At 39.5% G+C, this 27661-nt stretch overlaps 1 protein-coding gene across 1 annotated transcript; it reads left to right on the top strand.

Annotated features, from left to right (window-relative positions):
- Window positions 1-8143: 8143 nt before the first annotated feature.
- LOC131190682 (thioredoxin-like) lies at window positions 8144-21830 on the top strand. Its single transcript, XM_058168041.1, has 5 exons — window positions 8144-8152; window positions 8741-8845; window positions 14326-14385; window positions 16518-16583; window positions 21768-21830. Exons 1-5 carry the CDS (start codon window positions 8144-8146, stop codon window positions 21828-21830), a joined length of 303 nt encoding a protein of 100 aa, XP_058024024.1.
- Window positions 21831-27661: the final 5831 nt, after the last annotated feature.

Genomic DNA, 27661 nt, shown 5'->3' with positions numbered 1-27661 from the left:
GGCCCCCATCTTCACCCACATTTTCAATAAATCACTAGAGATGTGTTATGTTCCTTCTTGCTTCAAACGCTCTACCATCATCCCAGTGCCGAAGAAGCCCACCATCAAGGAACTGAATGACTACAGACCAGTTGCTTTAACATCTGTAGTCATGAAAACCTTTGAAAGGCTAGCGCTTTCCTACCTGAAAACCATCACGGATCCGCTGTTAGACCCCTTGCAATTTGCATACCGAGCAAATAGATCAACAGATGATGCTGTTAATATGGCTCTGCACTACATCCTACAACATCTTGAGTCTCCAAAGACCTATGCAAGGGTCCTTTTTGTAGACTTTAGTTCAGCATTCAATACCATCATTCCAGACATTCTTCTAACTAAGCTAAACCAGCTACAAGTACCGGAACAGACTTGTAAGTGGATCACAAGCTTCCTAACAAACAGGAAGCAGCAGGTGAAGCTAAGCAAGATCACATCAAATACCTGTACAATTAGCACAGGGGCCCCCCAAGGCTGTGTGCTCTCCCCACTTCTCTTCTCTCTGTATACCAATGACTGCATCTCCAATGATCCATCTGTTAAGCTACTGAAGTTCGCAGATGACACAACAGTGATTGGTCTCATTCGAGACAATGACGAATCCGCATATAGACAAGAGGTCGAACGACTAGCCTTGTGGTGCAACCAAAACAATCTGGAACTGAACACACTCAAAACCGTAGAAATGGTGGTAGACTTTAGGAGAAACCCTTCCATACTTCCACCTCTCACAATACTTGACAACACAGTATCAACAGTAGAAATCTTCAAATTTCTGGGTTCTATCATATCGCAAGATCTCAAATGGACAGCTAACATCAAAAACATCATTAAAAAAGGACAACAAAGAATGTTCTTTCTGCGCCAACTCAGTAAGCTCAAACTGCCCAAGGAGCTGCTGATCCAATTCTACAGAGGAATTATTGAGTCTGTCATTTGCACATCTATAACTGTCTGGTTCGGTTCTGCAACCCAACAAGAAAAACACAGACTTCAGAGGATAATTAGAACTGCAGAAAAAATAATTGCTACCAACCTGCCTTCCATTGAGGACCTGTATACTACACGAATCAAGAAGAGGGCCATGAAAATATTTGCAGATCCCTCGCATCCTGGACATAAACTGTTTCAACTCCTACCCTCAAAACGATGCTATAGAGCACTGCACACCAGAACAACTAGACACAAGGACAGTTTTTCCCCGAAGGCCATCACTCTGCTAAACAAATAATTCCCTCAACATTGTCAGACTATTTACTGAATCTGCACTACTATTAATCGTTTCATAGTTCCCATCACCAATCTCTTTCCACTTATGACTGTATGACTATAACTTGTTGCTGGCAATCCTTATGATTTATATTGATATATTGACCATCAATTGTGTTGTAAATGTTGTACCTTGATCTTTTCTTTTATGTACACTGAGAGCATATGCACCAAGACAAATTCCTTGTGTGTCCAATCACACTTGGCCAATAAAAATTCTATTCTATTCTATTCTATTCTAATGGCAAACTAGATATTAGGGCCTGGGTACTTACGGGACCGCCTGCTGTTACCTCATGCCTCCCACCGACCCGTACGCTCACACAGAGAGGGACTTCTCAGGGTGCCGTCCGCCAAGCAATGTCGGCTGGTGGCCCCCAGGGGAAGATCCTTCTCTGTGGGAGCTCCTACCCTCTGGAACGAACTTCCCCCGGGTTTACGCCAAATACCTGACCTTCGGACCTTCCGCAGCGAATTGAAAACACATTTATTTATTCGCGCGGGGCTGGCTTAAATTTTATTGGTTTTAAATTTTTATTATTAATTTTTAATGGGTTTTAGTTTTATATGTTCCAAAGTTTTAGGCCAATTATGTAATAAGTTTTTTAATTCGTATTTTAATTGTATATTGCACTGTTTGTTTTACCTTGGCTGTACACCGCCCTGAGTCCTTCGGGAGAAGGGCGGTATAAAAATCGAATAAATAATAATAATAATAATAATTCCCAAAGAAGTGAGTTTAGCATTGCACCAGAATTCGGCATCCAGATGGTGAGTTCTGGTCACAGGAATCTCTCTGGACAAGGAGACACTGTGACATCTGGGCAGTTGTCCATGAACTTTATCCAAGAACATGAGAATAGAGTTCTTGTAAATCTTCAGCTATGACTTTCAAGTTCCTCACTAATAAGCATGTAGTTTGGCAAGCTCCACAGCTATCTGAATATTGAAAGGATCATAAATGACATACTTTACTATGTCATAATAGCATGGTGTCAACCTGACCTTATTTGAATCATTCTGAGATGAATACTAGTGAGACAAGAAAAGTGGTATTGAGTTTTTTTGGAGGCATTCACAATGTTGCCAAAAATGCACAATAAGGCAAGTATTTCAACATAAGATTGCTATAGATTCAGTTTGATGCTGGGTAGAAATCTAAGCTCAACAATACGTAAAAAGATTTTCTAACTTGCCTGCATATTTCTGAAGCTATGAGCTGATAGAGGATGATTTTGACTCACCAATTTACAGAAAAGACTCAAATTCTCAGATAAACCAAGGAAAGATATTAGATTGAGATGGCTACATACCAAACTCTAGGACAGTAGTGAGTTGCAAAACCCATTGCTACCGGTTTGCTTGCGCACGCGTGCTTGCACTCGCATATGATGTTACTGTGCATTCGTAGAAGTTTCTGCACATGTGCAAAAGCATCCGGCATGGGTGGGCGGAGCCTCCTGCCGCCGCTGCTACCGGCTCGCTGATCTGGGTAGAACTGGTAGCAACCCACCACTGCTCTAGGGGGTAGGGCTCATCTCTGTTTCTTAGCCAAATGAGCTAGTGTTGCCCGAAGATGTTTCCATGGTCATGTGGCCAGCATGACAATATGCTGAGATGCAGAGTATGCTGTTATTTATTTATTTATTTTATTTATTTATTTATTTTATTTATTTGTCATAACAATATATACAAGCGTTACATAAAAGGTTATAAATATATGAACGTATATATGAGGAGAAATGAGGTACTAAAAACGTGTATATACATAGGGAAAGAAACAGTAGGACAGGAACGGTAGGCACGTTTGTGCTCTTATGCACGCCCCTTTAGAGTCCTCTTAGGAAAGTGGTGAGGTCAACCGTGGACAGTTTTTGAGTGAAACCTTTGGGGTTATGAGAAGAAACCACAGAGTCAGGTAATGCATTCCAAGTATATACAATTCTGTTACAGAAATCGTGTTTTCTGCAATCTAAACTGGAACGGTTGACATTGAGTTTGAATCTGTTTGTAGCTCTTGTGATATTGTTATTGAAACTAAAAAAGTCATTGACAGGAAGGACATTACAACGGATGATTTTATATGCTAAACCCAGATCCAGTCAAGGCGACGAAGTTCCAAGTTTTCTAGACCCAAGATATCAAGTCTGGTGGAATAAGGTATTTTATTAGTTTCAGAGGAATGGAGAATTCTTCTCGTAAAATACCTTTGGACACGCTCAACTGTGTTGATGTCAGATATATGGTAAGGGTTCCAGACAGGAGAGCAGTAATCAAGAATTGGCCTAACAAATGTTTTATATGCTCTGGTCAGTAGCATGGTGTTTTTTGAAAAGAAGCTACGTAAAATTAAGTTGACAACTCTTAGAGCCTTCTTAGCTATGTAGTTGCAGTGGGCTTTGGAACTTAAATCGTTAGATGTAAAAACTCCAAGGTCTTTGACAGGGTGGGGTCATCTGCGAGGCAATGTCCATCAAGCATGTACTTTGTGATTGGGTTCTTTCTTCCAATGTGCAAGACTGAGCATTTACTGGTTGAAATTTGTAGTTGCCAAATTTTAGACCAGGCAGATAGATGATCAAGGTCCTTTTGAATTGTGGATGCATTGTCAGTGGTGTTGAAAAGTTTGACATCATCAGCAAAGAGAACACAGTTACTTGAAATATCAATACAAAGATCATTTATGTATATTATAAAGAGAGTAGGTCCAAGAACGCTGCCTTGAGGAACACCACTCTTGACAGGAACAGGATTTGAAAGAGCATTACCAATTTTAACTATTTGTTGTCTGTTTGACAAAAAAGCAGATATCCAGTGGTGTAAGGGTCCTGAAATGCCATAGGATTTTAATTTTAGGAGAAGTTTATCATGTACTACTGAGTCAAAAGCTTTGCAGAAGTCTATGTATATTGCATCTATTGATTTACCTAGATCAAGATTAGTAGTCCATAGGTTTTACAGTAGAGAAGTTGTAGATTGCATGATAATTTTTCCTGAAGCCAAATTGTTTATTTGAGAGAAGGTTGTGCATTTCTAAGTGTAAGGTAATGGATTGGTTGATGATGGATTCCATAACCTTGCAGGCGATGCAACATAGGAGATAGGTCTATAATTATCAACTAAGCTGGGGTCGCCTTTTTGAAAACTGGAATGACTGTGGCTAGCGACCAGAGACTGGGAAGGAACTGGTTCTAAAGGCTATATTAAAGATTATACTTAGGGTTCTGCTAGATTACTAGAGAGTTTTTAAAAAGTAAGCACAAAGACCATCAGGTCCAATGGATAGAGATGGCTTCAATTTACTTAGAGCTTTACCAACATTTTCTTCTGTAAAATCAACAATTGTTAAGTTGTCATGCTCATTGATTGTACAAATTTGGAATGTTGGATGAGTGCCATCACTGTTGACAAAAACTGATGCAAAGAATTTATTAAAGAGGTTTGCTCTAGATTCTTCATCATTGTATTCATTGCCATCAGGATCTTTTAGAGGTGGCATGCGACTAGAGTTTTAAGCTTGTTGTTGACAAAATTATAGAAGGCACGACTGGAATTTGTGAAGATCCTCTTCTTGCTTGGTGTGGTAATTTGTGCATTCAGTTTTATTTGGTTGCATATAGTTCTGTAGCGTTTTTAAAATTAGCTACATAGCCCTTTTGTTTCTTTTCCAGAGGATCTTTTTAGATTGAAGCTTTTTATTGATATGGGTAGTTTGCTTTTCCTAATCTTGATGGTAGTTAGTGGTACATATAGTTCGATGACTCTGTTGATTTCAGTAGAAAACTCTATAGTGGTCTTCAGCAGTTATACAGGTTGAGAACAGATTTTGCCAGTCTAGAAATGAAAGATCATTGTTTATAGAGTCATAATTGGCTTTTTTGAAGTTGTAAATGGGAATGCTATTGATATGATGGTTTAAGTCACAACGTATATTAAGATGGAAGTCAATCATGCAATGATCACTGTTGGAAAAGGGTTCTCTTATTTGTAGTCCATAAATGGTATTGTTATTGTTGCAGAAGATGAGGTCAAGGCAGTTGTTTAGTCTTGTATTATTGGTTACAAGTTGTTCAAGACCTAGGTTAGTAACAGCGTTGTATATTGTTGTGTGGATTGGATCAGTTGTACTTTCGTTAGTTATCCAGTTGATGAGAGGTAAATTTAGGTCACCCAGGAAGATGAGTGGATATGGGCAAGAGGCAGCCCAAGTTAGTAATGAGGTTAAAATATTAGCATGAGTAATATCGTAGTCGGGGGCTCTGTAGCATAGAATGAATGGAAGTGCGGTATTAGATGATAGATCACATACAATAGTTTCAGGAAGAGAAAGTTTGTGGGCAACTTGTATGTTTTTTAGATTAAGTGACTTTTTATAGAAAATAGCCACTCCACCACCTCTTCGGTTTTCACGATCTGAACGGTGAACTTGATATTCTTTGTTTAAAATGATGGAATCAGGGATGGAAGAGATTAGCCATGTTTGCCAAATAAATATAATGTCAAATGTACCACTGTTTAGCAGGAGGATAAATTCAGGTAATTTGTTAAGAATACTTCTTGCATTCATCAATTTACATTTAAAATCTGTAGAAAGAGGTGTTAAAGAGGTAAGAGGCGTGCATACCTAGTTTTGAATGTTAGTTGGTTGAGGGATATGTATAACTGGTGGTTGTATTGGAGGTTGGATGGGTGGATGGAAGTTTTGGGTAGTGAGTGCTTGGATGTTGGGTACTAGACTGTTTGTTGATAAGGTTTGTTGGATGGATGGTTGAAAGGCTGGTTGGAAGGTTGGTTGGATGGATGAACGGATGGCTGGTTGAATAGTTTGTTGGATAGCTGTACGGATGGCTGGTTGAATGGTTTGTTCGATGGCTGATTGGATGACAGTTTCGATGGATGGTTGGCTGATGGGTACTTGATTGGTTGTTGGGATGGCTGGTTGGATGTTATGGGTGATGGGGGGTTTGGTGGTGAATTTTTGATTGAAGGATTTAATTTTAATGCAATTGGCACGGTAATCAATATATAGGTTTGATTCACCATTATCTTGTCTTCGTTTAAGCTCAGTGCGGAGTTCACGAGAACGTATCCGCTGCAGGAAAGATAGATCAGGGCGTGATCTAAGTTTACTGTAGGCAGGATTAGATTTAGCAATAGAGTTGATGGTATATATGAACTTACGTTTGCTGTTCTCGTTTATGCAGATGACTCTGCAGAATCTTGGTGCTATTGATCCGTCACTGTTTTTATATTCAGGACCATCTCTGGAGACTGAAATAATTTCATTTGGGGAGATGGATGATGAATTATAATTTCCAATTAAGTTTTGAATTTTGGTGATATCGGATTCATTTGTGTTATCTAGACCAAATAATATTGCATTATTATTTTTGGCCTCTCTAAGGCATCTCTAATTAGTTGGTCAGTAGTAAATTGTTGTTTAGGTAGGGTTGAAGGATCAGTATTATGTAAAGGTAGATGAGTTGGGAAGAGATTTAGATCAGTCGAGAAATCATTTTTTTGTGTTGTAATTTGTTTTATCAGATTGGTGAAGCTTTGTTCTATAACTGATAGGATTTTTTTTTCTAAGTTTTGTTCAATGGCTAGTATTCTTTTTTCTAGGTTTTGTTCAATAGCAAGTATTCTTTTTTCCAAGTTTTGTTCAATTGTAGCTATTATTCTTGCTTCTAAGTTTTTATCAGAGTTGGATTTTTTGGCTGGCATAGTGATAGATAGATAGATATATTTAATATTATTATTTTAAATAAATTATGAGATAAGTAATGAAGAAGTATCTTTCTTATTATTTCTATTTTAATTATTGAATAATTTTTATAATTATTTTAATTATTGAATAATTTTTATAATTATTCGATAATTGAGGAAGTATCTTTTCTAAAACAATCTTTCTCAATTACTATTTCACTCTCTTTCACTTACACTGGAATAAATTTGGAGTAGGGATACTGGAGGTGCAGAGAAGGAAGTGATGTGAAAATGGAGTAAGCGGGGATAGCAATTGTGGATGCTGTGATCCACTATGTTTATGGTGGAGATTGGTGGGAGATTTAAAAAGACCTTTGGGTATGGAGGAGGAAGTAGAGTGGGCGGTGGCGGCGGCTGTTAGAATCGCTGCTTGAATAGCTGTTTGCCGGTCGTGTGTACACGGCAGCTGAGGCGGCGGCAGCAGCAGCCTCTAATCAGGATCTCCTGAGTCCACTGGGCCACCAGAGAAGAATCAGCGGGCCAGGGGTGGTCTGACGGCTGTCAGAATGCGGATGCGCGTGGGTCAGCGGGGCGGCGGCAGCGGCTGTTTGAATCAGCTGTTTGGCGGTCGTGTGCCCACCGGCAGCGGAGGCGGCTGCAGCAGCAGCCCTCAAATCAGATCTTCTGAGTTCACTGGGCCACCAGAGAAGAATCAGCGGGCCAGGCGGTGGTCCGACGGCTGTCAGAATGCGGATGCGGCGTGGGTCAGCGGTGGGCGGCGGCGGTTGTTTGAATCAGCTGTTTGGCGGTCGAGTGCCCACCGGCAGCGGAGGCGGCTGCAGCAGCCCTCAAATCCGGATCTTCTGAGTTCACCGGGCCACCAGAGGTGAATAGCGGGCCGGCGGTTGACCAACGGTCGTCCGTATCCCGCAGCAGTGAGGATGGGCGGCAGACGCCAAATCAGGATCTACTGAATCCACTAAGGTCGTCTGAGTCCTGGTAGCGGTGAGGGGGGCGGCGGCAGTGGCAGCCGCACAGATCAGGTCTCCTGAATCCACTCGGTCAATTATTTAAGCGGTTATTTGATCACTCAGATTTAGGTTAGATTTCTGAGAGCAGCCGTTACAAGATGGAAGTGGTAACGGCAGTTGAGTGGTAGATGCCGGTGGTTTTGGAGGAGCGGTAAGCTAAAATTATCACTCTTGAAATATATCGTAGGGATCCTCAGGACCTCGTTTAATTGGGGATACCTGTTTATCCTGGTAGCGAGGGATATTTAAGCAAAAGATGTCATTTGACAATAGGTCTCAGAGGAGCTTCCCTCTTTATCAGCTGCTCTCGTGCTCACCGGAACCGGAAACCCTCCGGTTTATCCTCCCAGTGAGGTGGTACCAATTTATCTACTCACATTTGCATGCTTTTGAATAGCTACATGGGCAGGAGCTGGAGCAAGTAACGGGAGCTCACCCCATCACCCGGCACTCAGCTCTTGAACGCAGGCTGTCAGCTTTCCTGCTGACAAGCTCAGCATCTTTAACCACTGAGCCATCACACTCCCATAAACAATGAAATTTAATATAATATGAAAAATAATTATAAATAAAGGCATGCTTAATTTATGAAGCAAATTGTTCTCGCAGAAAGAGTCAACCTTCGGCATTCTTCAGCCCTCACCCTGTGTGAAGTTTTTAATTGCTGATTGCTTCTGCCTTTGCTTCCCAAACAGAAAGAATTTGCGGAATTTCTGAAGAGTGCAGGACCCCACCTTGTTGTGGTGAACTTTACAGCAAAATGGTGTGGGCCTTGCAAAATTGTTCGTCCTTTTCTTCATGTAAGTGAAACCACAATGCAACAGGAAAACATCCATCCACTGTGGTGCGGTGGTAGTCCCTTTGCTTCTCTGCCTTAATCATAGGATGCTGCCTCACAGCAAGCCATAACATTCCCTCCTACAATGATGCTGTCCGTTTTATTTGGCTGCAGACTTTCATGGCATCTCTCTTGCAAATGCCCCTCCCGTTTTGTCTTCAATCCAAGATGGCCTGGGATTGAACCAGTGATCGTTTGCAATGCATGCCAAACGTGCATTTGGAGCTTCCAGATCTGGGCTACAAAACTCTGGATTTCTTTGCCGTCATCTAGCTGTCCTTTAAACCCTGCAATCTTGAATTGGTTGGAGATTTTAAAACTTTTTCAGGCTACGGAACCTGTTCGTTTTTTTAAAAAAGTACTCAAAACTCGATCTGCCAAATCATGGTGTGCATTTCTCCCCCCCGCCCCCCAGAAGAATAGGTCTTAGCTTTTCTACTTTACCTTAGAAAAATGTCTATGGGCTTCCCTGACTGCAACATAATAGTTTGATCTCACTTCCCTCATTATCACCAGGCAAGGGAAATCTATTTCATAAATTAATTTCATTTTGGAGCCTTAACTGTGTAGGCATCCCTTCAGAGCCTGTATGCCAAGCCTGTATTACAATTTGATCTATGAATCAGATCTATAAATCTATTTCAGGACTAGTTGAATTTTTCTTTCAGACATTTCGGACCCTTGAACTTTCTCGTTGTTAACTTGGGTTCTTCTGCCTGATTTTTTCCATATATCCAAAAAGATAATTTTCTTACTCCTTCAGTTTTTCTGTATCATTCCTTTTCTTTTCCCTCCCAGAAGACATTCTAAAACAGGGGTCTCCAACCTTGGTCCCTTTAAGACTTGTGGACTTCAACTCCCAGAGTTCCTCAGCCAGCAAAGCTGACTGAGGGACTCTAGGAGTTGAAGTCCACAAGTCTTAAAGGGACCAAGGTTGGAGACCCCTGTTCTAAAATGTACTTCCTACTGGTTTGTTTGGATTCCTTCCTCAACCCTCTATTCCAGCGGTTCTCAACCTGTGGGTCGGGACCCCGTTGGGGGTCGAATGACAATATGCCAGGGGTTGCCTAAGACCATCGAAAATATGGGAAGTATACTTGCGAGTCGAAGAATTGCGCTCCAATGATTGACTCCACAAACCAGCTGCAGGCTCTTCAAATCGCTAGCCGAATTCGGCTTCAGGCGCGATGAATTAAAAAAGAGAGAAATCTTTGCTCTGATGTCTCCCTCTCAAGCCAGCTGCAATCACTCCCAATCGCTAGCCTAATCTGGCTTCAGTCGTGATAAACTTAATAGGGGAGGAGTCTCCGCTTTAATGCCTGTGTCCTCAAGGCAATCGCAAGCAGTTCAGATCGCTAGCCAATAGGGCTTCAGGCGCGATAAATTCAAAACGAAAATAATTTTATGGTTGGGGTCGCCACATCGTGGGTAATTGTATTAAAGGGGTCACAGCACTATAAAGGTTGAGAACCACTGCTCTATTCCTCCCCACAAGTTAAATGAAGCCTAAATACAACTGCACTTGCTCACATCTGTGTCTTGCTAAATTTATTATTTTTATTATGTACTTGATTTATTACAATTATTTAAAAACACTTATTAATATGTTGCTTCCCCAAAGTAAATAATTAGTATCAAAGACCAGTTATGTGTAAATATCAATATGATAATAGAATGGTTGAAATTGCCTAGGAAAAGGACAGTATTTCTGCTTAAGTGTCCTTGCTGAGGCAGGACTGATAAAACATGTTATGACATTTTGACATGCGCGTCATCTTTTTTGGCAACATGGTTAGGAACCAGAGGTGGGTTTCAGCAGGTTCTGACCAATTCTGGAGAACTGGTAGCGGAAATTTTGAGTAGTTCGGAGAACCGGCAAATGCCATCTCTGACTGGCCCCACCCCCATCTGTTCTCTGCCTCCCAGCTGATTGGGAGGAAATGGGGATTTTGCAGTAACCTTCCCCTGCAGTGGGGTGGGAATGGAGATTTTACAGTATCCTTCCCCTTGAGTGGGGTGGAAATGGCCCCTGCCATGCCCACCAAGCCATGCCCACAGAACTGGTAGTAAAAAAATTTTGAAACCCACCACTGTTAGGAACATATGTCTATGCATGCTTGGCCTTCTTCACTTTGCTGGAAATACTTTCCCCAAAGTACGGGTTCTTACATTCTCTCTTTGAATCTCTAATTCATATTTCTGTTTTTTCTCACTCCCCACTCTAACATCAGATTGTAAGTCCCTTGGTCTTTTTGTATAATCGGTTAGACAGGCATAAACACTTGATACTAAGATAGTGAATAATCCTAGTGCGAGTGAATGGAAATTTTGAAAATAGTATATATTCTCTGTACTGTAATTCAGACATTTATTGGATATGGCATGACGGAGTCAAAACCAGAAATGAAAAGGGCATTATTTTGTGCATCTGGACCATCCATGCCATACCTTAAAAGCTATATGCCAAGGAAAACTTTTTTTCCCCAAATTTGGCAAAGTTACAGGAGCATGAGTGAGGATAGGGAAGAAGAGATAATTGTTTGCCTATGTGGACTCTCACCAAAATCGATAGGAGCGTATCTAGCTGGAATGATAGCAATTGAAGATGTTTTTTATTTTCCCTTTTCCAAGTGGTACGTAAATCTTAAAGAAGCCAAAGCAAGCCACTTATGTATTGTGCCAAAAAAACAACATGGAGGAATCCCTGTAATTTCTGGGAATCAAACTAAATTTGAGGGAGACTTTAACCTAAGGTCATTTTTAACAAATGTATGAATGACAGCAATTCAAAAGCAGTGACTTTCCCAGCATAGGATGGGAGCTCTACTCTTCCTTGAATTGAGCAAAAGAAAAGAGCAAGATACAAGAATAGACCAAGACTCTTGCCAATGTGTACATTTTCCTAATATCTTTTTAGCAGGATACTACTTGACGCTAAACTCTCATATCTGAGTCATAGCTATAAGTACTTAAGGATAACACTCAAGAAAAGCATCAGATATAGACTACATATACAGTAAATAGAGAGTAAAGGATTAAGAATGCAACAGGCAAGCACTTATAGAAGAGATATTTGATTTTAATGTATCTGTCGTGTCCCACCCCCCCACTCCGATGAACGAGTCAAGGAAGTCCATGGCAAACTTGGCAATGAAGCCTCTGCAGCTTGCCAAATCCCTTGGAGATTTATCAGGGCAGGCAGGAGTCCAAGTTGTGACTTCAGCGATAGGGTCCGATATCAGCAAACTCGATAAGACTTTGCTTGACTCAAGGTTGGAATGCCACAAGCAGGTCCTTTATATAGGCTGTGGGGTGTGGCTCCATGACTCAGCATTTATCCAGGCCTGCCCCTCCCTTCCTTCTGCTGGCATCGCCTCTCAGATCTCCGGAAGTGAGGATCCTCCCACTTTGAATTGTCTGCTGCTGTTTGGGAAAGGGAGGGGTCAGAAGGAGTAGGCCCAAGCATTCCAATACCGGGCTGGCTTCCTCTGATGGCTGAGCCAAAGGAACACACACCGTATGAAGTGAGGTTTATCGGGCTTGTTTGTTCACTCCTGGAATCCTCTCTGGACATGGGGCCAGGGCCGGGGGCTGGAGACATGACAGGCCGTTCATCTTCATTATCAGACTCGGAGTCTGATAACAGGCCCGGTTGGAGACGGGAGGGGCCCGGCTGAGGAGAGGAGGGAGGACGAGTCACAACAGTATCAAAATATAAAATCCTTTGGGTGATTTGGCTGAAGTAATTAGTATCTGGTGCTTTTCCAGCATAAGTTGAACTAAGCAAGCAACTTAAGCCATAGATCTCTGAAGAAAGTATTAAGACCAATATGGGACACAGAGGTGTCACAGAGATGGTATTCTTGTAAAGGGTAAATGAGTCCTTGAGGTTTTTACTCCGCTAATCATAGCCAATTTTAGAAGGTGATGATCACCTCCATTTCTAGGCCAGTGAGCCAGCACTATCCGAAGAAGTTTCCATGGTCATTTGGCCAGCATGACATCATGCCACAGCACAGAGCATGCAACAAAACATGGAAGTTTCCTTCCTACTGAAGTTTATTTACTTGTATTTACATGCTTTCAAATAGCTAGTTTGGTAAGAGCTGAGGCAAATAACAGGAACTCACGCCATCACATGGGGATAGGAATTGAACAGCTGGAGAAAAGACATTCTTGTATTTCTTCCATAAAACAAAGGGACTCTTGCCCATATCATATAGAATTTATAGAAATATTTTATTCAAAGAATATCTACATTTAGAGATTATCTAATTTTAATAGAGTTTTTTTTTTCAACTCCTGCTATTTCAGCACAAAAACACAATCCCTGGAGGCAAGATTGATAGGCCATCCAAGTGAAGGTAGTGGTGAATGCCTGGGCAATTCTATTATGCATAAGATTTTAATATTTAAATCATATTTAAATATGATCCCATATTCACGTCAATAGTGCCTGCTTCAGACAGGGCTTAGTTCTTCTTTGGCAATAATTTTAGAAGGTACTGCCAGGGAATGCCATGGCTGACTCCATCTTGAATTCCATCTTGTCTCCATGCTAATTAAGACTCAGAAAACATACAAGGCCTGCATTTCCAGTGATCCCCAGCCATCTTCAGAAGTGTTCATGTACTGCAGGTCATCATATGAATTGATTAAGCACTGGTCATCCAATAGGCTAAATCACAACAGTTTAAACTATTTGGAAACCCAACTAATTCATCAATAGACATTATTTATGGGTTTTTGATTAAACCAGAATGTTGTGCAGAGGAACTAATTTATAGCTGAGAACAAGCTTATATTTATGATGTCTTATATGTTATGGTCATGATCTGGATGAAGGGCATATATTTTTTTATCAGATTCATATCCTATTCCTAATTATAAGATTTTTGGCGGCTCACCTTAATAACAGAGCACAAGAATATAAAACACAGAATTGTATAATATATAACATTGAGGGTGAATAAAACTGAAGTGGGAGGTCAATTCAAAGGACTGGCCTCATCACAGAAAAACAACAGATTTCTAGATTTCAGCCGCCTAACCTCTCAAAAATGGGGATAGCCCTTTGCTTTATTTTCCAGCATAATCAAAGTAGTCAGGCAAAGTTTCAGGAAGATGTTATTCTGTGGTTAACAGGACACCAAACCATAAAGGTCTTTATGGGTTGAAATAATCACATATCTATTTTTCCATATCTCCACAAAGCAATAATTTCATGCTAAATAAACAAAAACCTTGTTTCAATACCTTGAAATTCATGATGTCATTTCATCTATTTCTTTGTAATTCTTCATTATTGTTTTCTTAGAGGTACAACTTTATCTTGAAAGAGAAAAAGAAGTTGAATTATACCATACAATGAAAGACATTTAAAGTTTAGGCCAGTTTGGGCCACATTTAATATCTAAATGTTGTTCCATTTTTGTTCTGAAGGAATTGGCTGTTCGATACGAAAATGTCCTATTCTGTATCGTTGATGTAGACTCGGCAGAAGTGAGTATCTCAATCCAGAAGGATTAGATGCCTCCTTGAACAGCTTTCTGGAGCCTTAGTTAGGATGATGAAACTTCTTATTCAACTTCTTAGAAATGATTGAAAATATTTGTAGCTGGGGAGGTAAATGTTGGTTTACCAACATCTTGTTGGGGGTGGTTTGTTCTGCAGGTTTATTGTTTAGCTTCCAAACGTTTCATCACCAGGCTATATAACCTCCTCAGCGGGATTTCTGTAAAAGCCTATGAACCAATAAGAAGCCTTATCAATCAAGCAACCAATGAACAACAGCACTGACCACTTTACTTCACCACTTTCACATGACATCACCAGCCAGTGATGCAGCATGTCACATGGCATGACCAGTTGATCACACGACTCACTGACCACATGACCACATGAGAACAATAAAAGTTGAGAAGAACTCAAACAAGGCACTTCAACCTAAGTCCCACTGAAGATCTCACCTAGCCTGGTGATGAAACATTCGGAAGTTAAACAGCAAGCCCAGAAAACAAACCAACAACAACAACTTCTTGTTCTTAAGAGTGCAACAGATAGAAACAACTGTGTTAGAATCTTAACTACTTGGTCATTATCAGTTATTGTAACCCAACTAAATACTAAAGGGAGATGATCAATCCTTGGAATTTTGAATGAAAGCAAATCCTGAACCTGAGAACCAGACCAGGTTTGGTAATCCAGTTTAGGACATTCTGCAGACCACTGACCATACAGTCCTTCAGAACTGGAATCTCCTAATACTGGACAGCTCCCAGCTAGAAATGTCATTTTGTTGACTCTTTTTATAAAATCATGTTTGCAGCAATATCAAAAAATCCCAAGTTATAACCCCAAGTTATAACCCCAAGTTATCTTGCAGTGCTGATGTCATCTAATCATACAATGTTATCAACAAGCCAATCCCCAAAACACTGTGTACTAGGCTTAGCAGAATCCTAATCACTGAGTTCAGAAATGTTGAACAAAGTCACCTCTGACTACAATTATATTTTGATCTTAAGCAACATTTTAAGCCAGAATTTCTCAAATTTAGCAACTTTTAAGATGTGGACTTCAACTGATTGGGGAATACTGGAATATAGGGATAGGATAGGATAGGATAGGATAGGATAGGATAGGATAGGGTAGGGTAGGGTAGGGTAGGGTAGGGTAGGGTAGGGTAGAATAGAATAGAATAGAATAGAATAGAATAGAATAGAATAGAATAGAATAGAATAGAATAGAATAGAATAGAATAGAATAGAATAGAATAGAAATTCTTTATTGGCCACGTGTGATTGGACATACAAGGAATTTGTCTGGGTGCATAACATTTCAGCGTACACACATACATTTTAAAGTTGTAGTGATTGAGAAACACTTTTTTAAACTATCAATATCTTGGAAATATCTTATGCTGTTTCCCTGTGAACTTTTCAAGTCTTTACCACCAGACATAAAGAAAGTTTAAGAAAGTTAGTCTCCATTCTCTTGGCTGTTTCTCAAGGACTTGGGTTATCACTTCAACCCTATTTTGCCTGGTAACAATGGATGGTAATAAAAGAGCATCTCTCCCTCTTATTCCTTCCTGCAATTGTTGGTAGTAATTTGATTGTTTCAGCTCTGTTTTTATCATCTTGCTGACATTAAAACACAATTTTGTCCATAGCTGCCCAGACTATGGATTAATCAATGAAATTCCCCTGGTCCAGCAATAACAATCAAGGCTCATGTTAAAGATGTCAACACACACACAAATTAATCCTTATGCAAATGTTGATGATTTGCTGTTTACCCTCTACAGGGGGTCCTGTCATCTTTGTGGGGTTGTAGGCTAATGCATTGTAATAGTGATAAACAGAAATAAAGAGAATAAAAAAGAAATTTACCTTGTAAGATGCAAGTAAAAGGCAGCAAAGACCTTTAACGTAGCGCAAAGGCAATTATTTAGTCATATCAAATGTGATCTTTCAAGCCGACCACAAAATTAGGGAATTATGCAGGTCTTGGGAGGCTGTATAAAATGTCCTTTTTCATTTTTATTGCAAGTCTTTTTTTTTATGTAGTAGCTAATGTATTTGAATGAGTTCTAGGACTTTATGGCATATGGGCTGATCTCTCTTTAACAGGATGTAGCTGTCCTCTGCAATATTGTTGTTGTGCCAACATTTCAGTTCTTCATGAAAGGAGACAAGGTACGTGTGGCATAAAAGCACGGTTTAATACACTACTTTGGAGTTCAGCATTTATTGCCCTGATTGTGCCCCTCACAGCTCTGCTTATGGGAGAATATTAATTGAAAGCTAGAAATATTACGTTCAGTGAATGAATATTCCCAATTCCACAATCAGTTGTCTAATCTAGTATTTAAATCAGGCAATGGTAGAACCTCCTTACCCAATACTTTGAGACAAGTTGTGAAAGGTGGTTTTTCAAAAAGCAACTGGACTTTCTTGTTTTTGCTTGAAGATGTTTCACTTTTCATCCAAGAAGCTTCTTCAGTTCAGTTGGTTTGTGTAATATTTAGTTTCCCCTGAGGATTTTATTCTTTGGGGTTGAACGTTACCTACTACGTTATAAACTAAACTGAGACTATTGGCAATTTACCAACTGAGGATAACATCAGTAGAAAGACTTTGTGGATTTTTTGTTCTACAATTGAATCAGCAAATGCAATCAAAAAGCAGTTTTTTTCTCTCAACTAGTCAAGCAATACTTGTTGCTCCATTGAACACTTTGGTACAAACTAAAGGAGATGTCACATATTTTTGCTTCAATTAACTGAAGGGGGAATTTTGCACACCTATGCATAAGGAGGAAAAATTGTACACCTGAACTCTCAATTATACTTTAGTCCTTGTTATACTTATCACCTTTGCACAATGCTTGTCTGATCAACAAATTTCTTATTGTATGGATCTGGTATATTATACCCGCGTTGCAGTGATGGTATTCAGCCGGTCCAGACTGGTTCGGGCAAACTGGTAGTGGCAATTTGCAGGTTGGCCCGCGGGCCCACCCACCCCAGCACTATGCCATCCTATTTAGCCATGTTTTCTAAGCTGCGCATATGCGTTCAAGCCGCGCACACGAGCAAACCATATGTGCAGAAAGCTGCACGCATGCACAGAAGACACACGCATGCATATGGAAGGTGCGCACTCACATTTTCGGTGCATGGCAAACCTGTGGTAAAATTATGTGAAACCCACATTGCAGATACAAAAATGAGTCTAAAACTCAATGACTTGCCCAACATAATGAAGGCAATAAAGGCATTATAGATTTCCCCCAAGGTCTCCTGGAAGGTAGGAGGGAGGGAGAGAAGGAGTGGGGGGGAGGAGAGCTCAAATACACAAATTTATTTATTTCCAGCCTTTTTTAAAAAAAAAATAATTTAAGGTGGCAAACACACATAATATCCTTCCTTCTCTTTTCCCCTCAATAATGGTAGGCCCACTCACCAAAACTATAAAGTGGTTTTCCAACACTGTGCAAACCATACTGTACAGCATTGGTCAATTATCCTAGAAAGAGATTTCCTCCCATCTCTGCCATCTCCTGGACTCACCTTGGAACAAAATAAGATTGCATCCTGTGATCTCAGAAGGTTCTGAGAATGGAAGGAATCTCTCCATAAAAAGTCTGTCAGCATGATACGTGTGCTAAACTTTATTTAAAATGCAAAGAGAGATCTGCTTGCCGAATGTCATTTTTAAAGAATTTTTCTACAGCATAGATCTGCATTTTTTAATAATTAGAAAAACGTTTCCTTAGAAAAGTGTCTTCGTTTGCTATTCTGCTTTAGAATGGGCCCCAGTACTTTTACTAAGACTTATTTTTAAGTACATAAATTAAAACTGTGAATACAGGTTAGAAGCAAGGTTTGAAATGAACTTCCTGACTGAACCAACATCTGAATTTAATACATTGCTTTCCCTCACCAAATCTATGCTTATAACAGTTGTCTCCTAACTCTAATGGCTCTTCTGAGAGTTTTCTTCACTCTTTATACATATGCATGAATATTATAAATGGAGAAGAGAAAGCAGAAAACTTCTATTTAACATAAAAGTTCAGCCAACTCATGCATGTTACTCAAACTGCAGTCATGGGACCGGCACAGATCTAAATGTCATTTAGGAAAACTACTTTTGTTAGTGATTTTTGAGTACAGACCAGGAGGTGAATACTTGGGGGTCTGTTGAAGTGTTTAGTAGCTTTCCTGCAGGAGTACAGGTAGTCCTCATGATCACCAACTGAGCCCCAATTTTTGTTGCTAAGCGAGGCAGTTGTTAAGTGTATATTGCCCCATTTTATGACCTTTCTTGCCACAGTTGTTAAGTGAATCACTGCAGCTGTGGAGTTAGTAACACAGTTGTTAAGTGAATCTGGCTTCCCCATTGGCTTTGCTCGTCAGAAGGTCTCCACAGCTGATCACATGACCCCCCAGGATACTGCAACCGTCATAAATATGAGTCAGTTGTCAAGCGTTCGTATTTTAATCATGTGACCATGGGGATGCAGCAATGGTCATCTGAAAAATAAGTCACTTTTTTCAGTTCCATTGTAACTTCAAGCAGTTACTAAACAAACTGTTGTAAGTCGAGGACTACCTGTACAGCCTAAAAATTGTTCAGAAGAGACATGGACGAGTAGGAGTAAACTTTGGCTCTCAAACTCTTACATAATTTTTTACTGGAAAGTCTGGGAAACATAGCAGCTCTGCAGGTTTCCAGCAATCTGGAACAGTAGGGCTACACAACTAACTGCTCGTGCTTACATCTCTGATGTCCATCATCTGGAGTTCCAAAGTATCCCCAGTGGTGGGCTGCTGCCGGTTTAACAACCGGTTCGCCCAGCACTGAAAATGTAAGCGCGTGTGTGCATGCGCGCACCCTTCTGCGCATGCACGTGGCTTCAAAAACATGGCGATATAGGACGGGATAGCGCCGGGGCGAGTGGGCCCCCCGCAGGTCACAACTACCAGTTCATCCGAACTGATCCGAACCAGCAGCAACCCATCTCTGTGTATCCCCATTTAGAGAACGCAGACTTTTATTGGAATAACTGCCCAGTCCAACTTTTTTATAGAAATAAAAACCTATCAGATGGAAGAACAAAATCAATATTTGACAGTGCTGTGTCTGCAGACCAAGAAGGTCCAGACTGTTATCTGATCATAGTTTTCACCATTGTGACACAAACAATATACTACTTTTTTTTGTCCCTCTACTAGTGAGTAATATGGTAGTAGCTAGTTTTTTATTTATTTATTTATCAAATTTTTATACCGCCCTTCTCCCGAAGGACTCAGGGCGGTGTACAGCCTAAATAAAACACAATATATATACAATTAAAATCAATTTTTAAAATAAAGCATATTACAAAAAGGCCAATGAATAAAAATTTAAATTTAAAATTTAAAAAATTTAAAACCCCACAACAATAAAACCCAATTTAAAATGTTAAAAAACCATTATGCCAGTCCAGCTTGAATAAAAGTATGTTTTTAGCTCATGGCGAAAGGTCCGAAGATCAGGCACTTGGCGTAGGCCAGGGGGAAGTTCATTCCAGAGCTTCGCTGCTCCAACAGAGAAGGCCCTACTCCTGGGGGCCGCCAGCTGACATTGTTTGGCGGACGGCACCCTGAGGAGACCTTCTCTGTGAGAGCGTACCGGTCGGTGGGAGGCATAAGGTAACAGCAGGCGGTCTCATAAGTACCTGGGTCCTAAGCCAATTTAGTTCTCAATAGTTCTCAATTTGCATTTATGGAAATAAAATAACAAAGCATATTCAGACAAAAAATTCTTTGAACCACCTGCTAGGCTGAAGACCACACAATTCCCAGTGCTGTTTTATATGTAAGTTTAATATTCTCTCACTGAGGATAAGGTGAAAAAGGAACACACACATCACACGTATCCTTCTTATCAATCCAATGAAAAAGTAGATTAGCCTTTTTTGAGAAAAATCTCAGCTCTCTTTTTCCAGTTTGAATTACAGATACTTGTAGACTTATAAGAGCTCATTTACTGACTGTTCTAAGTTACAAGGCCACTGAAAAAAGTAACATGATCATTTTTCACACTTAAAATCGTTGTGGCATACCCATGGTCATGTGATCAAATTCAGGTGCTTGGCAACTGACTCATATTTATGATGGTTGCAGTGTTCCAGGATTGTATGATCCAGAGGTGGGTTTCAGCAGGTTCTGACCAGTTCTGGAGAACCAGTAGCAGAAATTTTGAGTGCTTCGGAGAACCGGTAAATACCACCTCTGACTGGCCCCACCCCCATCTATTCTCTGCCTCCTGAGTCCCAGCTGATCGGGAAGAAATGGGGATTTTGCAGTAACTTTCCCCTGGATTAGGGTGGGAATGGAGATTTCACAGTATCCTTCCCCTGCCAAGCCCACCAAGCTATGCCACACCTACCAAGCCACACCCACAGAACCAGTAGTAAAAAAATTTGGAACCCACCACTGATGTGATTGATCCCTTCTTGCCACCTTTTGAGAAGCAAAATCAATGGGGAAGCCAGATTCACTTAACCACAATGTTACTAACTTAACAATAGCAGTGATTCACTTAACAACTGTGGCAAGAAAGATCGTAACATGGAGCAAAACTCATTTAACAAATGTCTCATTTAGCAACAAAATTTTTGGGGTGAATTGTGGTTATAAGTCAAGGACTATCTATAGGTCTTTTTTACTTTAGCTTATTAGTAGGATGATTAGCATTTCTGAGACAATTTTTAAAAAACCAAATAGATTAGTGAACACTAACACATTAGTTAAAAAAATAACAAAAAAACACAAGAGTGCAAAATATATTGGAATTGGATAAATAGTCCTTGTATGTTACGGCTAACAGTGTTATACTGCAACAATCCAGATGACCAATAGATAGCAGGAAAGGTAGTTTTCTAAATACATTTTCTTTTTTAATTCCTTCTAGTATTCAATTTTTTATATTCTTATTGTGTGTGTTTTTTTAATTGAAAGCAAAGCATTTTCCCACAGGCAAAAATAAAAATTTATAATGAAATCGAAAGTCTTATTTCAGATTTATCAGAACCAATAGTCCATTGTAACTTTATAAAAACCAGTGTTTTAATCCCCTTTTGCAGTTTATTTAATTTTGCTGTTTATTTAATCCCCTTTTGTTGATGTGAAATAGCATTAATGGAAGCATGAGGTTCTCTGGGCAAACATTGCAGCACTGAGCTTATTCTTATTGATAACTGGAACTCTATATAAAGGAAAGATGCCAAAAGGGATTTTAAAAGTACCTGAAGAAGCTCACATGAGAGAAGTATTACTTCCTCAAATTCCTGATCTTCCATTAACAGTGTTGACTTTTGTTTGATCCTAGATTTTTGAAGTAACTGGGGCTAATAAAAAAAAGCTTGAAGAGAAGATTGAAGAATTTATGTAATCTTGAAGAAAGGACAGCTGCAATTCCAAAGCCACTATGACAGTAAAATAACATCTCCATGGGTACTTGCTAGCCCTATTACCTGCACATTGAATGTAATGATAGAACCAATGCAACAGTATATAGGACCATACATAGTGGAAACAGGGCCTTCTCAATCAGGCATCAGGAAAAATGTCTAAATGGAGATGCGGAGTTAGCCAAACAAGGGGAACTATTTCTGGTCTTCAGAGGGCAGGAAATTGTCCTCCTCACTCTTGATTTGCTAATAAGTATTTGGAAATATGCTAATCTGGATTGCAGTTTTATAACTTCAGTAAGAAGGAACGTTCAGACCAATGGTGGGTTTCAATTTTTTTTTACTACCGGTTCTGTGGGTGTGGCTTGGTGGGTGTGGCATGGCTTGGTGGGCATGGCAGGAGAAGGATACTATAAAATCTCCATTCCTATTCCACTCCAGGGAAAGGATACTGTAAAATCTCCATTCCCTTCCCACTCCAGGGGAAGGTTACTGCAAAATCCCTATTTTCTTCTGATCAGCTGAGACTTGGGAAGCAGAGAATAGATGGGGACAGGGCCAGTCAGAGGTTGTATTTACCGGTTTTCCGAACTACTCAAAATATCCACTACCGGTTCTCAAGAACTGGTCAGAACCTGCTGAAACCCACCTCTGGTTCAGTCCACAGGTCAACTTTGGCTAATAAATATGCACTGGCCTGCTGCAGAGTCTTGATAGAGAAATCTTGCCTTCTCTAAACTCTTCCTCAACCCTCCATGTCTGTTTCCTGTCTCTTTCTCTGCATACTGGAGAAGGTAGGAACTCTTATTCCCTTCTACCCATAGAGAAAGGAAAGGAGACTTCTGTATGCAGGGTGGAGGGGTGGGGAGGAACAATTGTTTCTGATTTCCTCCCTCAAGGAAGAAATACCGATACATTGACTTATATGGTCTAATTCTCAGAGCACCCCAACAGGCTACAGCACCCCAGATCACAGAGAAGTATCAGCTCCCCTGTTTGCAAGGTGTTCCAGGTATTAGTGACAGGCTCGCTGTTCTGTTCTACATTTCCCTGCTTTTTGGAAGAGAGGTCAGGCAAGGACTAATAGTGATAGATTTTACCTCAGGATAGCTTTGGCCTCTTTACATCTGGCTTGGCAGATATTGTTGCTGAGTGCTTAGATGAATGGATAAATGGATTGGAATTGCTTACCGGTTTTGCTCCATCTTCTCTTCTCTTCTCTTCTCTTCTCTTCTCTTCTCTTCTCTTCTCTTCTCTTCTCTTCTCTTCATTTTATTTTATTTTATTTTATTCTTCTTTGCCATGCTTTTTTTAATTTTAATATTTTATATTCTATTTTGTTCTTCGCTATGCTTAGCTATGCTTTTGTGACAATGGCTTTGGTTGTAGTAGTTATTTATTTATATTTCATGTTTCTAAACTGCCCATGTCCCTCAAGGAGGAAGTGGTCCTGTCTGTGACCTTCCTTTTGCTAATGGATGTTTTATTTTCTTTTAGAATAACTCAACTAAATACATTTTATTGCCCATTAACACACTCCTTGGATTACAGCCAAGAACATGACCAAAATGATATTTTTTAGGCAACATAGCCGATGAGAGAATCAACTTCAGCATCAACTACTTTGTCACCTTGATAAATTATTGAAGAGCCCGACCATACATCTGGTTCTCATTAAGTGTTCACAATGCATTTACTCCACTTTGGAAGAGATGCTGAAGAGAGGGCTGCTTTAATGAGCCTAAGACAGATGCTGCATTCTCATCCCACAGGAGCAGCTGGTTTGTAGAACCATTTCCTATGATACAGGAACCAGGGTGATACAATGGTTGTATATATTATTGATACGACATGGAGAATAACTGAGCATGTAAATGACGCCAAAACTGGATTAAGTACTGCAGTACAAGGAAAATTTTATCAGAGGAAATGGCAACATAAAGTCAGGACTTTGGGGCAGACATTCAGAGTCCCAACCAGCGAACGACTGGAAAATTCTAATATAACCTTTTTTGTCCTGCCTTTAATATTTTTATAAATAACTCAAGTGAGTTATTTGAATTATCTAACTGAACAGCTGGCCAAAGGAGCCTTTAGAAATTAACTTTTAATGCAGGAATTGGCATCCCCTCCAGATGTTTTGGATTTCATCTCCCATTAACCCCTGTTCTACGGACAATGTAGGGGATCCAGTGATCAAAACCATACCACAAGATTCCTTCCTGCTGCTCTAATGTTTAATTTTTAGAATTAAAGAATTACAGATTGTAAGGTTTGAAAAAGGAGGCATCCATAAGATCTAAGGCATTTTTGTCAAAGTGACAAAAGCAGTGTCTTCCTGTCACCATCACTTTCATAAATGCATGCTGTGTCATGACACATGTACAAAAGGGGAAGAGGTTGCTTTGCAACGGCACAGCGCAGTATTCACCATATGCCTTTTCTTTATCTCCCTGCTTATGGCTCTGATCATAGGCATGAGGGAGGAGGAAAATGTGCATTGCAACATCACCTCTTTCTTGCATGCCATACAGAGTTAGATGCAAGTACATAAGGAGCTAGTACAGGGGTGTCCAAAAGCACTCGGTGATGTCATGTTGGCCACATGACCAGCGTCTTTGGGCAGCACTAGCTCAATGGCCTTCCAACAGAGATTAACACCACTCCCTAGAGACAGCAACGACTAGCGGTGTTAAATCTTCAGGGACTTTTTTTATCTTTTACATAAGGAGCAGAGCTTCTATCATGACATTACCTCATAGGGTTTTTTTGGATTTTTTAAATTATTTTTTAAACAAACCACATACAATATATTTTTTTTTGAACAAAATATCAACCAGGTATATAATCACATCTAATTCAATTTCCCCCCACCCTCTTATATATTTTATCAATGTATTTCCCTTCCCCCCTTTTTAATTTCACTATTTGCATTTCTCTAAAAAAGAAAATTCTAGTTTAACCCTCCGTCCCGAATTTAAATCTTTAATCAAATCTGTCCCCTTTTTTGCCCCCTCTTTTATCTCTTTCCATTTGTATTAAAACCCTATATTCCCATTTATTAATTTCTTTCTTTTCAATCTCTATAGCATCAACTTCAATTATCTCATTACTTTTCAATAAACATTTTTAAGGTTATTATTCTTAATCTTGTAAAAAAAGATATAAAAACAAGCTAGTATTCATTATTTCAGAAAATCTCATATTTATATACTCTCATCTCATTAATGTTTCAGTCTTAGTCTATATTGATTCCCATTTTTATTTTTATTTTAAAATCCTTGCTTTCTTTGCTTGTCCTAGATTTCTAACAGTTCTGCCATCTCCATAGCATCAGTATCAATCAATTCTTTACTTATCAATAAAGATTTTAAGGTTATTATTCTTAATCTTGTAAAAAAAGTAAAAAAAGGCAAATCTTTCCTTTGTTTCAAAAAGTCTCATGTTTATGTATTCTCATCTCATTAATATTTTCATATTTCAATTCCATTTTTATTTTCCCTTAAAATTCCATGCTTTCTTTGCTTATTCTATATTTCTATTAATTCTCCTTCTTGCCTCTTCCCCCATTTTTTATTTCTCTCTATTAACCCCTATATAATCCTTTAGGTTTATATTTTAACATCATAAATTCTTTATTTGCTGTCAGTTCTGAAGCAGCTCTTGTTTTTTCTGAGTCTTATTTTCCATCCAATCTTGTAGTTATTTCTTATATTCCTCGCTTAAAAATCATGTGCGTATTTCTTTCATTTCAATTATTCTCTGCATCATTCTTTGAAGTTGTAACTCTTGTTCTTGTCAAGGTCGAACAGCTTGTTGACAAAGTCCACCCTTTCAATTCCACCAGTCTTATCACTGCCATAAAAGATTTTCAGCAATGATCAAAGTCCTTGTAGTTCCTCTTCTGCCTTTATGTGTCACTTTGCAGTCCACAGTTCCAATCCACAATTAGTGAAAGTGTCCATTTTGTTTCCTTTACTTAGAGCCGCGCCTTATTTTGTTTCAGTTTATTTTTTATTTTTTCCAATTAGTCCCATTTAAAATCCATAGATTAAAGTTTAAAATTTACTTAGTTCCAGTCCATAGAGGAAAAAGGAAGTTGGAGATATTCCCCCAAATTAGAATTTTAAATCCTGATTTTTTTCCCCTTTTTTTCCTTTTTATAGTCTTTAATCAGTTTTGAAAGCTTCCAAATTACCCAAATTCCCAACTTTAATTAAGGGTTCCGTTTTTTCCCTTTTTATTTGAGGGATCTGTTCTTCGATTTCAAAGTCAAATTTCTGTCAGGTCTTTGGGTACTGCTTCCGTTTCTTTTATTCTATTGTGCTAACAGTCCTTGTCGATTTAGCCGCTATTCCAGAGTTTTTAAAACTTTGTTGCAAATATCAATTTTAAAGTGCTTCTTTGTGAGTTGGTGTTCACTCACCTGGCTTCAATATTTTGTCCAATTCACCGCTTCAACTCTCCAGCACAATCTTATGTGGCTGTCCCGACTTTGGCAGCTTGTAATGGCTGTGGTCCTCATCACTGGGTCGAGGGCTAAAAGGCCAGTGCTGCAGGGAATTTGCAACTTTCCTGTTTGCTCCAGCGGCTCCTTCTTTCTTCGCGGTCCCTGCAGGACAGCTATGGTCCATTATGGACCCCCATAACGATGGGGATATCAGCACTCCCCCCGGAGCTCCTGGGGTTCGCGACCGTCTCGTCACGATGCTGGCCAGGCGTCTGACATTACCTCATGTTTATTATTTTGGAGAAATCTTAATATCCCTGCCCTTCATAAGAGCGGGAGGGAGAGCAAGGGAAGGAAAAGTAAAGACCCAAAAGGGGAAGTATGAAAAAATACAGTTGCATTTATTTAGACTTTGCTTAGTTTGGATGGGAAAGTTAAGCATCACAGATATGGAGATGCAACCAAGTGAACCAAGTGGCTCCAGCTTTTGTATTTTTGTATTTTTGCTAGATGATAAATAAGGCAATTATTGTTTGTTTTCATATCTAATACATTAAGGCAACCTTCTTTCATCTTTTATTTTTGGGGAGGGAGGGCTTCAGGCCAGCTTTGACTCCTGGCAACTGCCTACATTAGTTCTTGCACTTGTTTTGACAGCATTTTTGAAAGTGGTGGGAATAATACACTCCAATTTTAGAGAGTACCAGGTCATTTTTCAATACTGGAGAGTCGTGATGACTTCTTAGCAAATGTGCACAGGTAGTCCTCAACTTACAGCCATTCATTTAGTGACCTTGCAAAGTTAGAACGGCACTGAAAACGTGACTTTATTTTATTTATTTATTTATTTATTTGTCACAACATCATACAAAAAGATTATGTAGTTTATACACATATAAACATATATAGGAAGAAGAAAAGAAAAACAATAGGACAGGAACGGTAGGCACGTTTGTGCGCTTATGCACGCCCCTTATGGTCCTCTTAGGAATGGGGTGAGGTCAATAGTAGAAAGTTTTTGGTTAAAGCTATTAGGATTATGAGAAGAGACCACAGAGTCAGGTAAAGTATTCCAAGCACTGATGATTCTGTTGCAGAAGTCATATTTTCTGCAATCTAGATTAAAGCGGTTTACATTAAGTTTAAATCTATTGGTTGCCCTTGTATTATTGCAATTAAAGCTGAAGTAGTCTTTGACAGGAAGGACATTACAATAGATGATTCTGTGAGTTAAACTTAGGTCTTGTCGAAGGCGACGGAGTTCCAAGTTTTCTAAGCCTAGGATTTCAAGTCTGGTGGGATAAGGTATTTTGTTGTTTTCAGAGGAATGGAGAACTCTTCTTGTAAAATATTTCTGGACAC

The sequence above is a fragment of the Ahaetulla prasina genome, chromosome 2, assembly GCF_028640845.1.
Source record: "Ahaetulla prasina isolate Xishuangbanna chromosome 2, ASM2864084v1, whole genome shotgun sequence".
NCBI classification, from domain to species: domain Eukaryota; kingdom Metazoa; phylum Chordata; class Lepidosauria; order Squamata; family Colubridae; genus Ahaetulla; species Ahaetulla prasina.
Note: the sequence above shows the minus strand (reverse complement) of the source record. Positions and strands in the feature narration are given on the sequence as shown.

What these genes read in the sequence shown, in the direction of transcription:
- LOC131190682 (XM_058168041.1), top strand. An exon ending in TTGTTCGTCCTTTTCTTCAT is followed by an intron (nt 8,846 to 14,325) that starts GTAAGTGAAACC and finishes TTTGTTCTGAAG; the next exon opens with GAATTGGCTGTTCGATACGA. An exon ending in TTGATGTAGACTCGGCAGAA is followed by an intron (nt 14,386 to 16,517) that starts GTGAGTATCTCA and finishes TCTCTTTAACAG; the next exon opens with GATGTAGCTGTCCTCTGCAA.